Below are 13,158 nucleotides of genomic sequence, written 5' to 3'. Positions count from 1 at the left end.
TTCAATGAGACTGTGCCCCAGTTCATTAAGCCTGCAGAGACAGAACCGGGATTTGAACACGGGGTTACAAGATCGAAAGGGTATCCCTCAATTAGTTCAGTCAGTGTATTGTTGACCAACACATAACCTAGTCAGACAATAAATTAATAAGAACTTTGAATCTTATAACATAAGCTTAAAGTATATTGTATGTTCACATGGAACTTCTTCACCTCCACCCTAGCCAAGGCACCATAAACAACGCCATCGACAAGGAGAAGAAAAAGTAGAAATTTACATTTTGACTTACATATGTCTCTCATGTGAAAGGTATCAGCTTCTCCACAATGCCTGTCTGTGAAGTGGCAGTGGATAGATCACACATTAAGGAGGGGCGACAATTGCAACCATGAAAATATCAAATCGAAATTCCAAGTTATAATCCCTCACATCCTTAAACGAGTTTTTCTCAAAATGTGTAAAACAAAACTTTATTAAAATCGTTTTTGAGACCTTTGTTGATACGCCTATCACAAAGAACACCAGTTGTGGAACGCCACATTATTCAGGTTGCGCTAATGCGTGAAGCAATTTCATAACCCAGTTCACCATTGGCTGATAGTATTGATCAGGAATAGTTAGATCGCTCAGTCCTGGGCAGGTGACTGCCACTGGTTCGACGATGAATGTAAGCTAGCAATATATAGCATATCCATATCCAGTAATGTTAGATACACAAAGGACGCGTTACATCCTCACATACTCCGTCGAGCGGAGAAGCGACTTCACAGACGGAAAAAGAAAGCCTGGGAGAACCAACAGGTCTGTGAACTCGAAAAGTACAGGGAGCAACCGCACAAACCGCGGAAGTTTTACCAACAAGTCAACAGTATGAAAGGGGGATATCACCAGTGCAGCAATTATAGAGGTATCACGTTGCTGAGTACCATCTATAAGATATTCTCCTCTATCTTGCTAGGTCGGACAGCCCCTTACAACCAGAACATCATTGGCCTATACCAAAAAGGCTTCACTCCAGGCAAATCAGCAACAGATCAGATTTTCTCTCTGCGGCAAGCGGTGGAAAAACTATTAGAATATGGGCATCAGTTGCACCATCTCTTCATCGACTTTAAGGTCGCTTATGATAGTATAGCCAGGGTGAAACTGTACACAGTAATGAAAAAATTCGGTATCCCAATGAAAGTGATAAGACTGACTAGGCCAGGATCGAGCCAATATGCGACATGCCGACATCAACAACGGTCTAAGACGACAATAACGTGGCTCTGGAAAAAGTGACCCGTGATGCTGAGGTAAATGCAAGAGGTACGATCCTCTTTAAGTCCACCCAACTATTGACATATGCTGACGATATCGACATCATAGGAACAACAACCTGAGATGTACAAACTGCCTTCATCCAGATCGAGCACGCGGCCCGAGATCTCGGGCTGCACATAAATGAAGGCAAGACGAAGTACATGGTGGCAACGTCAGCGCCAAAACCAACCAACCAACAACATCAAACTGCGCACGATTGTTGGCAGCGAACAGAGCCTATTTCAGCTTACAAAAACCATTACATTCGAAACATCAAAGCTCTCTCTCTCTATACAAGACAATGATCTTGTCAGTCCTCATGTATTCCTCGGAGACTTGGGTTGTTATTAAGGTAGGTCTAGACCAGATACCGGTTGTTGCGCCGTTCATGATGATGTTGACTGCCACTGACAGTGATAGGGGTCAGTTTCATCTGGATTGGTCGTCAAAAAATCAGTTTTGTTCAGTTCAATCTGAGACCATGCTGCATGGGACGATCATTCCATTCGCGAATGAGTTGCTCAAGATTTTGCTATGGGACACTAGGAAAACAGCTCCTGCATTAATGTCGCGAAAGACAGTCGCCCAAAGGTCCTCCATTAGGTTTCTGCCTAGTGAATAACTGACAATGGGTTCCTGAAGTCGCCCTTTCACAATGTGGTAAACGATATGGAATATTGCACTGGAAGAAAACTAAATATAACGATTGATCCTAGGAATAGATATCTGATTGACGTGCTCTTATGGTAGCCCAACTCGCCTACCACTTACCACTCAATCGTTCATTTAAGAATAAGTCCCAGAACCCTTTTATTTCACTCCTAAACACTGGCTAAAGTAAATTTGAATCACATTTGGCGTTAAATGGGCCAGTTTTGAAACGCCTAATGCCAATTATCGACAGTAACATTGAGCCGTGTGACTTTTCCTAGAAACTGACAGCAAAAATATATTCAAGATGTTGAGTTTATTTCTTATATTTTCACTCAATTGATAATATCGCACCAAACTTCCGTTCCAATGCATTTTACGATATTGCAAGCAAACTGAGTGGAACCTTTTCTGCTCGCATCCGGTGCAATGCGCTTTTATCTAATTACTAATACTTTGATTGTAATAAATGATTCATTCATTTCATTTATTTGCATTTGGCGTGATAAGAGAGAGTGGCTCTTATATTCTATCCGAGTATTTTAGCCGCGGGTTCCATTGTACAAGAGGAGCTATAATGGGCGATCTCCACGGAACGGTTGGATGCCATTATGATGCACAAAAGAACGTTTTACAGAGTAAATTAGAATTTCAATATCAACCAAGAAAACTGAAAAACGGTGGCACGTTTTGTTGACATGGGTAATTGGACCATGTTAATATTTATTAGAAAACTAAAGTAAAAATTCAAGGCTCAAAATGATTACAAGAAATGATAGCAAGTTGTTGCACTTTAATGGCGGTTGTGGATATGCATACTGCTATTTATTTGAGAACCCAATAATCATGAAATCAATCTATGATAAATATCCTAAAAAGGAAGTAGATTAGAAAGTAATATACAATAAATCGAAAGCTGTAGCTTCTAATGCGGCGTCTTTGAATTGTCAAAGTCGGGTATCGAAATAGAAACCGTTCTGCGGCAAATCATCATGCCGCCAGTAGGCAGAAATTTCTTCGATAAGATACGTTCGAACCCATTGTCCTTCTCTCGCCAGAGCTTCAATCGGGGTAATCGCTGATTGTTCGGGGAAAGAAAGGGATATCTATATTCTTGCCATCACTTCTCCGATGTTATATATCTTGGTTGCTGCACCCTCCTAAATACTTGAGCATAGGCGTGGAACGTATTATTTCTGTTGTTTGATCTTCATAGACATGCCCTTACTCCGCTTAGTAATAAGTACTACTTCTGTTTTATGTTCTGAGAGCGACAGGCCCGCCTTCTCCAACCAGGACTTATTGCCGTAGACTGTTTCATTCGGGTGAATCTCGAGCTTATCAAGCATGCGTTCTAAGAATTTCAAACCACTGTCGTCCGCGAAGCCAATGTTTGCTATGAAGGTAAACTGATATAAAGTCGGCACCCCGTTATACATAATTGTCCGCAAGAGCAGTCCTAGGGCGGATCATTGTGTAGCCTATCGATTAAAAATGATGCTCGCAAGACGCAAATTTGTCCAAAAGTTTGTTTAGCTTGCGAATGAGTATTAGCCCCTCCCTCTGTCTCTTCCGTTTATGGGAAACGCTCCTTTCTTACAACATGCGGTAAATACCTCGACAAACATATTTGGCGGTATCTTGACTGCTGTCTTAAGAACTTTCTTTGGGATGCTAGCCAGGAGCGTATTTCCTCTTCCCATTCTTAACTTCATTCAATACCTCCATTACCCTCCTTTCAATTTCCTAGACCAACATCCACTAATTTTGAAATATTAACTTTAAAAGGAGGATTTTTAGTTTCAATTCTGCTTATGAAACTCTCTCACCTTTTAACTTCTAACGAAACCCTAAAATTCATTTAAATATTTCATGGTTAATAAAGAAATTTCCTAGCATTTCCAAAACGGCCATTAACCTTTATGCTGTTTTTTGAAAATAAATTTAATCATGTTCCCTAAAAAGAAATGCATTCCTAACGCTTATTTCTAGCTAAAGCGAAATTTTGTGAGCGCAAATGCGGACTTAGCGGATCTATATTTGGGTAGATGATGACTCGATGAAGAACGGCTGAGCCGCTGCTTGGGGAGTGCAATGGGAAGGTAAACCACACATAACTTAGTTCCCTTGTTTGCTGTTGAGCAGTCTCCATGTTAAACCATTAACAAGTTTTACTCTATTCTTAGGGAAATTGAGCACTGTCGACAGCGGTCAAGTTGTGAAAGTCTAGGCATTGACTTTTTCTTATAATCTTCTGAATAATTTTCGGAAAAACCAGAGTCCCGTATCTCCATTGAATTTGCCCAACGGTGGTAGCGGTGGCATTGAAGAAAATCATGGAACTTTTCATATTGACAATCTACCTAGTGGTAATCGTAATAATCATCGTCAACAAGGAGGTTTTGTTCGTATGGGGTCTAAAACTAGCAATCAGCAAGATGGGACCATACGTAAACAGAATGCCTTTATCGGACCAAGAAACTTCCGGCTAAAAATTCTAAAATATATTATGGATAATGTTAATTCTGCGGTGCAAGAAGAGTGCGATATTTTCGTTTTTGCAGGGCGATTTGGAGAGACTGCCCAGAGTGCGTGCGTTCTTTGCTTTTTTTCTTGAGCGCACTTGAGGCTTTTATCCTGAAATTTCTTAAGCCGTGGATTAATTCCTAAAGGTTCGTAAAGTCCCGCAAAGGGGGGAGGGGGGGGGGGGGGTTTCGTATGAAAACAAACCTAAAGTAGAGAAAGGTACTTGCAGGGTACTTCGCCACAATGTCGTCATCGTTAAGAAGGACCATTGTATATGAGCCCCAAAACATTGCAGGAATTCTTTTCGGATTCGTCGAATACAGTTGTCAAAATTATTTTCACATAACGATATTCCAGTATTTAGTAATGGAATTTGGTGTTACGACCTGGCATTTTAGACAAACCTCTGTTTTCGAACGCCGGTTACCTATTAAAATTATGTTAAAAATCTCACTGGCTAAATGAAATCACGCGTGCGGATAAGACGTTATGTTTTTTTTTTGTTTTGATTTCTAGTTTTAACTTGCGCCTTATGTATTATATTCCGACGTTTATTTGTTTTGAGGTTCCGTATAAGGACACGTGAAGCTTTGCTAAATGACACGTGAGGAACTAAAGTGGGACTGTTTTGCTGACTGTTTCTTCTGGCTTTGAGTTATTCCTCAATTTGAGAGTTCCACCAAAAGTTCAGTACTCTTTTCTAGGAACAAGTACGCCTTGGGCGCACGACATGTTCACGTAGCTTTTCGACGATTTGGGTGGCCTTACAATTTGCACTACCTTCCAACATTGTGTTTTGCAGCAGAACCTCTTTCAAAGTCTCCTAATCAAACCAGTTTACTGCCCATCTTACAACTAATCATCTAAGACCAATTTATTTTTTTACATTGCCTGATTTTGTCTTGTTTGTTATTATGTCGTTGTGGCCACTGTGTGAATAGTTTTCACTAAAGTATAATACAACTGGAGATCCTTAGCTAAAGTGTCACCAGCAAATGTGATATCTATCACCACCCCATTTCTCACCAACAAGATTCAGACGGGAAAGAACTCAAGGCCCATACCCGGTAGAATATTTGTGTCCTGCATTGATTGTATTCCAGCTGGGACCGTAAAGCTTGGCGAATTTCCTCCCTCCTAGTAACCTCATCCGAGTCCTTGCATTCAATGACTATATGACTTTTACTCATTCCTATTTCTGCCGTTTCTTCCAGTGACGATTCAATTTTCTTCTGCAGGTTTTCTAGTTTTTCGCCCGGTTTACATTCAAATAATGAACCATACCTCCGACGTTCGCCTTATATCGTCCACACTTCATCTACACCTGCCTATCTATCCGCCTGTCTGCTTTTCCATTTCACTGCCTGTTAGCATATTTGTGGGTCACAGGCAATTTAGTCGGAAAATATTGCACATATAGACATGCAATTTGATGGAAATCGGTACCCCCATTTTAAAGAAGTTATACTAGAAGCCTGTAGCCTTCAGAGAGAGTCATCTTCAAATAACTTTATTCATTGCCATTTTCGAAGTCTACGCGCGATAAAGGACGAACACGGAGAGAGTGACAAGAAACGAGAAGCAACGAAACTACTAAGCTCCCCAAATCGACGCTTGCAGACAATTAGAAGTATATAATAATCGTTGGCGCAACAATCCATGTTGGATCAGGGCCTTGAAGTGTGTTAGAGCACTTCATTCAAGACCGTAACGGTACACTAGGAGGCAATGTGGTCAGCATTGCGCTCGCCCGAGATTATTACCCTGATTTGACTCAGGTACTCATTCACAGCTGAGTCGACTGGTGTCCGACGTCAAATCACGATACAAATTCCACTGCCACCAGCGAGATTTGAACCGCGACCTTCCGTACGACAGCCTTGCGCTCTAACCACTCAGCTATCCGGACACTATTAGACTAATTAGAAGTATGATCCAACGATATTTGGGATTTGAGTCCACTGACTATTCGTTGTGGAAAGCAGCACAGATCATCATCAATGACATAACAATCAGTATCCGGTCTACGCCTGCGTTAATAAGGAACTCCAAACATCCTGCTTTTGCGCAGACGTCCATTAAGCTAAACAGATTAATAGATCAATAATCAGGAAGACTCCGTGGAGGTCAGTCATACGGATTTCAGTTAAAATACAAAGTTAAAGCACAGCTCACTTCGAAGCAGTATTAATAGCAGCCAAACCCTAAATGTCACTTGACCATCCCCAAATGTCGAGTAAGCAGTAGAAGGATACTCGAATTAAATCTCACACACCTTAAATTAAAACAAGTCGGGAAATCGGAAGCTCGGCGCTTCAGGTATGAAAGGCTTTCTTTGCTTCTTCTGTGAGTATATGCATTTAACATGTCGGACTACTCACTTTAGTGTGATATTGGTATTTAGGACTTTGGGATGCAATGAATTTATATAATACAATACAGACAACTTTGAGCTACTGTAACTTTGTTAGTAATGGTATGATCTTGATAAAACTTGGGGATAACATGCTTCAATCCAACTCAAAAATCAACTTATATGAAATCTAGGGTTCAAAATATGCTCCATTGCGATATTAGTTCAAATAAACTTATTGTTAGTATATTAACAACTTTTTGAAATTGACGGCGGTAGCGTAGAAAAAAGTATCGCACATAATACTGTCAATTTCATGGAAATTCAAGAGAATAATTGACAATCGAGTGAAATATTAAATTCCATTGATGAAAGATCTACTTGTTCGCAGCCCTTTTTAAGGTTTTGTGTCCCCATACATGCAAAAGGGGGTTTACATTTTTTTTTTTAAAAATATAGTCATGTGAGGTATCAAATTAAAGGAATCAATTAGTACTTCCGATGCCAGTCTTATTTTCGAAAGGTGGAGAGGTCAGAAACTACTCAACCCAAAAATCTGAAAAAAAACAAGAAGCTTCCATTATATAGTGCCTAGACCTAGGCTCTGAAATACCCTGCATGCCGATATCTATTCAAATGAAGTTAATAATGGTATATTACTATAATTTTTAGTAGTAGACTGCGAAACCCCCCTTAAGTTCACCCTATAATCACGAAATTTTGGAGTGATGTATGATGTATGTGACGTGGCTATAATATAGAGCATGATCCTACCAAGAAATACTCCAAAGTTATAATGGGCCAAAATTGTCGCTTCTGTTCAAATTCAAGACTTTGAATGTCAGTATCACGCAAAACTAGATATTCTCACATAATATATCCATATAAAGTTGAAATTTATATCCATGTTTTTTTCAATTTTTGAAAGTGGTTATATATTAAGAAAAGAACTAGGTTTTCTTCCTTATTCTGTCAATTTTTTATTTTCCTTTTACATACAATCGTTTCATCACTCATCAGTGCTAATACCTAAAATTAGGTATTAGCACTGATAAAGGAGGCACGTGGCCTCCGAAACAATTGTAGTTATTTTCTTAATATATCCATATATTTCGTGAGTGCACATTTGTCCCATTAGTACCTAGTAATGGGACACATGTGCACTCAAATGTTTTTATGAAAGGATTACACAAAACCTTTCATACCTGAAGCGTCCAGCTTCCGGTATCCTGACTTGTTTGTATCTATTATAAGTGAACTTCTTCACATTTGCTAATAATGCTAGACTCCCAGTCTGAAGAGCATGAGGTTGACAATTATCAATACGGTCCTTTCCAAAATCAAATTATTTTTGTAAATATTTTTTTAAAAATTAGAGGGCGATTCAAAACTTTTTAAAAAGTGTGAAATACCAAACGGGTGATCATACTTAGTACTTCATGAAATCGACCTTCAAGTGTAGTGTAATGCAAGAAGAGTCTTTTTTCAGCCTTTGCCAGTTCAGAAAGGCAGACGGCTCGTCTTGATCAGCTGTGTCATCTTGCTCGATCATAGACTTGATCTGGATCGAGTCGAGAGGCTTCCAAATCACCATCCCGTGTATCAAGTCATTGTTGCTGCTAAATGATTCATATCAGAATGATAAGAAGACAAATATATTATGGAATTATAGCAAATACTATTATAGTTTACGACTATTCTATTGTTAAATTAATTTAACAGCCGGGCTATTGGCCCATCGACTTCGATGTTCAGGCTAATGTTGGCAAGCGAATTTTCATCAGCACTCGCTCGTAATTTTTCTACGATCGGTGTAAGCCTATATCGATCACTGATGCCCTCTTTTCGGATATGATCACGACTTGCTACTCTGTTACACCAATGGTCCAATGCAACATATCTAACTCCATTATCGCGAGGCGTTGTCCGTTGTGTTTTGAAACTTCATTTATACATCGATCATAAAGAATGTCGATTGTGCAACACCACTTCACCCAAGCTGCGCTAAAACATCAAGGAATTTCATAACGCGGTTCACTGTTTGCTGATAATATTGATCCTACATATCTCAATCGCTCAGTTCTAGGCAGGTCGCTGCCATTGACAGTTATAGTGCCTGTTTCATTGTCTATTTTATTCAGATTCAACTTCGGACCGTGCTGGATTAGGTGGTCATTTTTGGACATGTTGCTCAAGATCAGCTTTGCTATGTAACGCTAAACACACAAAACATTATCTGGAGAGAGCAGTGTTTCGGGCGCTGGACTTTGGATGTCTCGTGTAACAGTATTCATAACAAGAACAAAAGGGAGTGGTGGGAGGGTGTTTAATTGATGAAAGCCGACAGAATCACGAATGTGTTTTGATACACCTGCCACACTTCAAACTTTACTTTTCGGATCGTGGTAGAGCAATTTAGATGAGATGAGTTTGTGTGGCACACGGTGAAACGCTTTCTCTATATCCAAGAACGCAGTGCAGAGAGGGTAATTCTTCTCACGGTGTTTCTCCATGAGTAACCGCGCAGCGTATATCACGCCAGTAGTTCCGCAGTTCTTGATAAACCCGGCTTGATTCATGGTTATTTGAACAATTTCGCGAATACGGTTGTTAAGAATGCGTCCAAAAATCTTCAAGTTGTTGAACAGAAACCGAGTCGGACGGTTATTTAACATTCTGCTGGACACCCTTCTTTTTCCATATTGGAAGGGTTATGCTTTCTTTACCAGTGACTATTTGTCAGTGACCATTTGTCAGATGTTCTACCCTACGCAATAATATGATTGAAGAACTCACTGGGCTCTTTGGGTCCCAGTCCATCGCCTTTCAGGACTCAATTACAATGTCTTCATGCCCCGCGAGTGTTTCATAGCTACCTTAGGGATCGTATTTTATGGGTGGCTTGATTTGCAAGACAGCAATCATTGGCCGATGTTTAGGTGCAATGGTCTGACTGACTTTTCAGTCAGTGTTAAAATATCGATGTCTTATGAAGTCGATTTGTGTTTTACTGTTCCCACACTATTAAATGTGGGAAGATGAGACAATCGTTTATTAAAGTATACTTTGAAAAATACAAGATTGTGAGTGTCGACTCTCATTGCGTGCTCCAAACCCTTTACCCTATGACATCGGTTGTCGTCTGCCTTTTTACCCATATATGTATAATAACAATTGAGATACCCCGCAATGACGATAAAGTCATCAGGAGGCACATTACAGGCCTTTATATCAAGCCGGTATGTCGAGTCGACTTGTTCGTGGTGCGTATGCGGTGAAGAAATTAATCGTGTGGACACCATATAGCTTAAGTGAGCTATCAAAATAGAAAAGTTTATAGCCATTTTTACCGCAAACATCTATGGAATCTAGGGTCAAATATTTGCTCCTTTGATTTAAACCGTTTAAACACAAACAAAATTTAAATGGAATCCCTGACAAATAATTTACTTAGAATATATTGCACTTATTAACACGAAATTTGGTTGTATTGTATGGTTTGTCATTGCGTTCAAGAGAGACTCTAGTTGCGTGAAGATGAAAACCTTGACACTTGAATAAGAAATCGAAAAGCGTATGTATATGAGATCGTACCTTAAGATTGCGATAAATTTGCATGAGGGCGACAAGTTTGAACTATTATAACTTTATTACAAATAGAGTTAGTTCGTAACTGATATTGTTGTATTTTATGATTCTATGATGAGTTTAGGGGAGGGGGATTTCCACGCTATTATTAAATTTAATTAACCATTTCTCCTTACCGGGGGTATTTTGAGCCTTAGGTACTGTATAGTGGCAACTTCATGATTTTTTTAAAATTTTTAGGTTGAGCAGTTTCTGAGAATGCTGCCAATAAAGGAGTGCTCCCTTTCCCCCGTTTACTACTAATGCCAAAACTAATACCACCTTCGGGAAGTACCTTTCATTGAACACGTGACATAAGATTAGATTTTCGTCTGCTACTTGTAGTCCAGCCTAAAATTAATAGACAAGGAGTAGTTTTCTCCAAACTACAATTTTTTACATGTCGCTGCCGAAATATATATATATACGCTAAAAAAAAATTGTAGTTTGGAGAAAGCTACTCCTTGTTTACCTCACATGACTATATTCATTCGCTTTTGCATATATGGAGAGACCATCTGCTCCCTCTTCGAGGGGGGAGGCGATGTTAGTCACTGAATACATGCTTGTTTACAGTTCCAACTTTCTCACTAAATTTCGCGTCAATTGGTGCAACCGTTTCTGGGAAAAGTACGTATCACAGACAAACAGACAGACGGAGAAGCAGACAATGAAAGGATTTAATAAGATCTTATTTTAAACAAAACCTTAACACTGTACTCCCAAAGTTCCCTACACAAAATTTCCTACTTCCAAAGTGTCGAGCTTCCAGTGTTCGATTCTTTTGTAAGGGGAACTTATAGCATCTGAGAATGTATATACCTTTTTGAGTTATTCTTTTCAATGCCTACCTATGATTCCAGACTGAATAAAAATTCGATTGTTTTGTTATTTTGATTTGTGATTTTTGCTGAAGTTGCGATTTGAATCATCTAGAGATTACAAAATTCTGTCTCGGACCATCAAACTTTATTCTTCACTTATAGCTAAACCAGAGTTACATTGCTGGGTTACCCCAATTGCTTCCACGGCAGCAGGTTATCACTGATCTTTTGAGGAAACAACCAACGGCGCACATTTTTAATAAGATGTAAGTATTACGTATTATCGAATCTATGAGTTCATTTTTAATCCGAAAAGGATATGCAAACCAGCAACAACCTCTATTTACCCACATCCATAATCATTGAACACAAACAATGCACATTGGATCAAATCCTTAAATTGATGCACTTACTTGATTCCGGATGATTCTTCGTATGATAGGCCAGAAAGAAAATAGTGAGAGCAATGTTAATTGCGCATCCCACTAATCCACTGATACCAATAGTGTAAGCACCCGTTTCAAGTTGACAACAAAAGCAACACTTTTTGAAAAGCCGCATTTTGAATGATTGGTACCTGCACCAGCAACTTTCGTTATACTTGAAATTTTTCTAGAGCAGCACTCCTCACTGAATTAGAATATTCACTCAGCTACAGCTAAAGCTAAACTAACGACTTTATCAGCTCGATGTCCATCGGGAAGTGAAAAATTACGAATATTGCCAATAATTGAAATTGAAAAAAACTGAAATTTATTCTACGAAAAAGATTATTTGCATTGGTATGAAGAATGTACATATGTACACATGCCAGCCTCTCATATTAGAATAAGCAGAAAAGCATTTAACATGGTGGTCACTAGCAGCTAATATTTGGCGACATACATACGTAAATGATTTGTAATTTTTCATGATTTGATTAGCGATTCGTATGTATATACTTACTTACATATGTAATTTTTGTGTAATGGAATAAATACGATTTCGGCAAAAACTCTGTAACTTTTTAGTTGCCTAACAAAACGATTAAAGCAATCGTGGCTTAGAAAAATTGTTTTGTTTTTGTTAAGCAATTCCCTAGGATCTTGCTCGATTAGGGGTTATGCAGTTGTAGCGTTATGAGTTTGGCCAACTCGAAAAATGTAGTTTCGAGAAAAATACGAGAAAAATTCCCTTAGTTCCCATCGGACTAAGTGGCTGCGCCAAAATTTATAGTTGAAGTATTTAGATACTGTCTTCTTCTTTCTTAAGAGGTTAGGGTAGAAGTTCCGTAGAAAAAGAAAGGATCGATTTATGAAATTTCTACAGCGGCCTAGCGCCTTAAGGGACTTCTCTTATGTCACTCCAGATATTTCAATCTTTTTCAGATTTTATTGACAATAAAAAAGATGTTATCTTTTTGATATTTGTCCAATAAAAGGCATCTTGAATTGTGATACAAACTTTTTAATTAATAATGTGTTTATTTATTTTTTCTGCGATCAAAGTGTACTCTTCTAAAAATAAGTAGGTGGTAGGTGGAAGGCATATTTCTATTTGAAGTAATCTGGAAGTATAAATCTAAACGTTTTCTTATTCCGTATGCTTGCCTTTATCGTCCGCACCACAGTTGTAATTTTACCTTACAACCACATCAGCAGTACTGGCTCCCCATTTTTCTCTAAGGTGCGTCCATTACCACCGCAGAAGCTCATTGTTGCGCAAAAAGAATTCGAACAACTTCTTAAGCAGGGTATTTGCAGACTTTCAGACAGTTGGTAATCTTCGCCAGGAGGAGTAGGAAGGAAATCGTTCGTAAAGAAGTGGGGGACATTCTAGACAAGAGAACAACAAGTGAAAAAACATACCGATATGACCCGAAAGTTAATAAATGAC

The 13,158-nt window shown here is 38.9% G+C and overlaps 1 protein-coding gene across 1 annotated transcript in view; it reads right to left on the bottom strand.

Annotated features, from left to right (window-relative positions):
• The window catches only part of LOC119658251, a 33,604-nt gene extending 21,600 nt beyond the window's left edge, over positions 1-12,004 (bottom strand). Inside the window, exon 1 of the mRNA XM_038065538.1 lies at positions 11,697-12,004. Within this exon, the coding sequence (XP_037921466.1) occupies positions 11,697-11,844 (148 nt within the window). The 5' untranslated portion in view covers positions 11,845-12,004. The remainder of the gene's footprint in view (positions 1-11,696) is intronic.
• Positions 12,005-13,158: the final 1,154 nt, after the last annotated feature.

Source organism: Hermetia illucens, chromosome 1 (assembly GCF_905115235.1).
Source record: "Hermetia illucens chromosome 1, iHerIll2.2.curated.20191125, whole genome shotgun sequence".
Taxonomy (NCBI): Eukaryota; Metazoa; Arthropoda; class Insecta; order Diptera; family Stratiomyidae; genus Hermetia; species Hermetia illucens.
The sequence above is the reverse complement of the archived record's forward strand: the minus strand, read 5'-3'. Positions and strand labels throughout refer to the sequence as shown.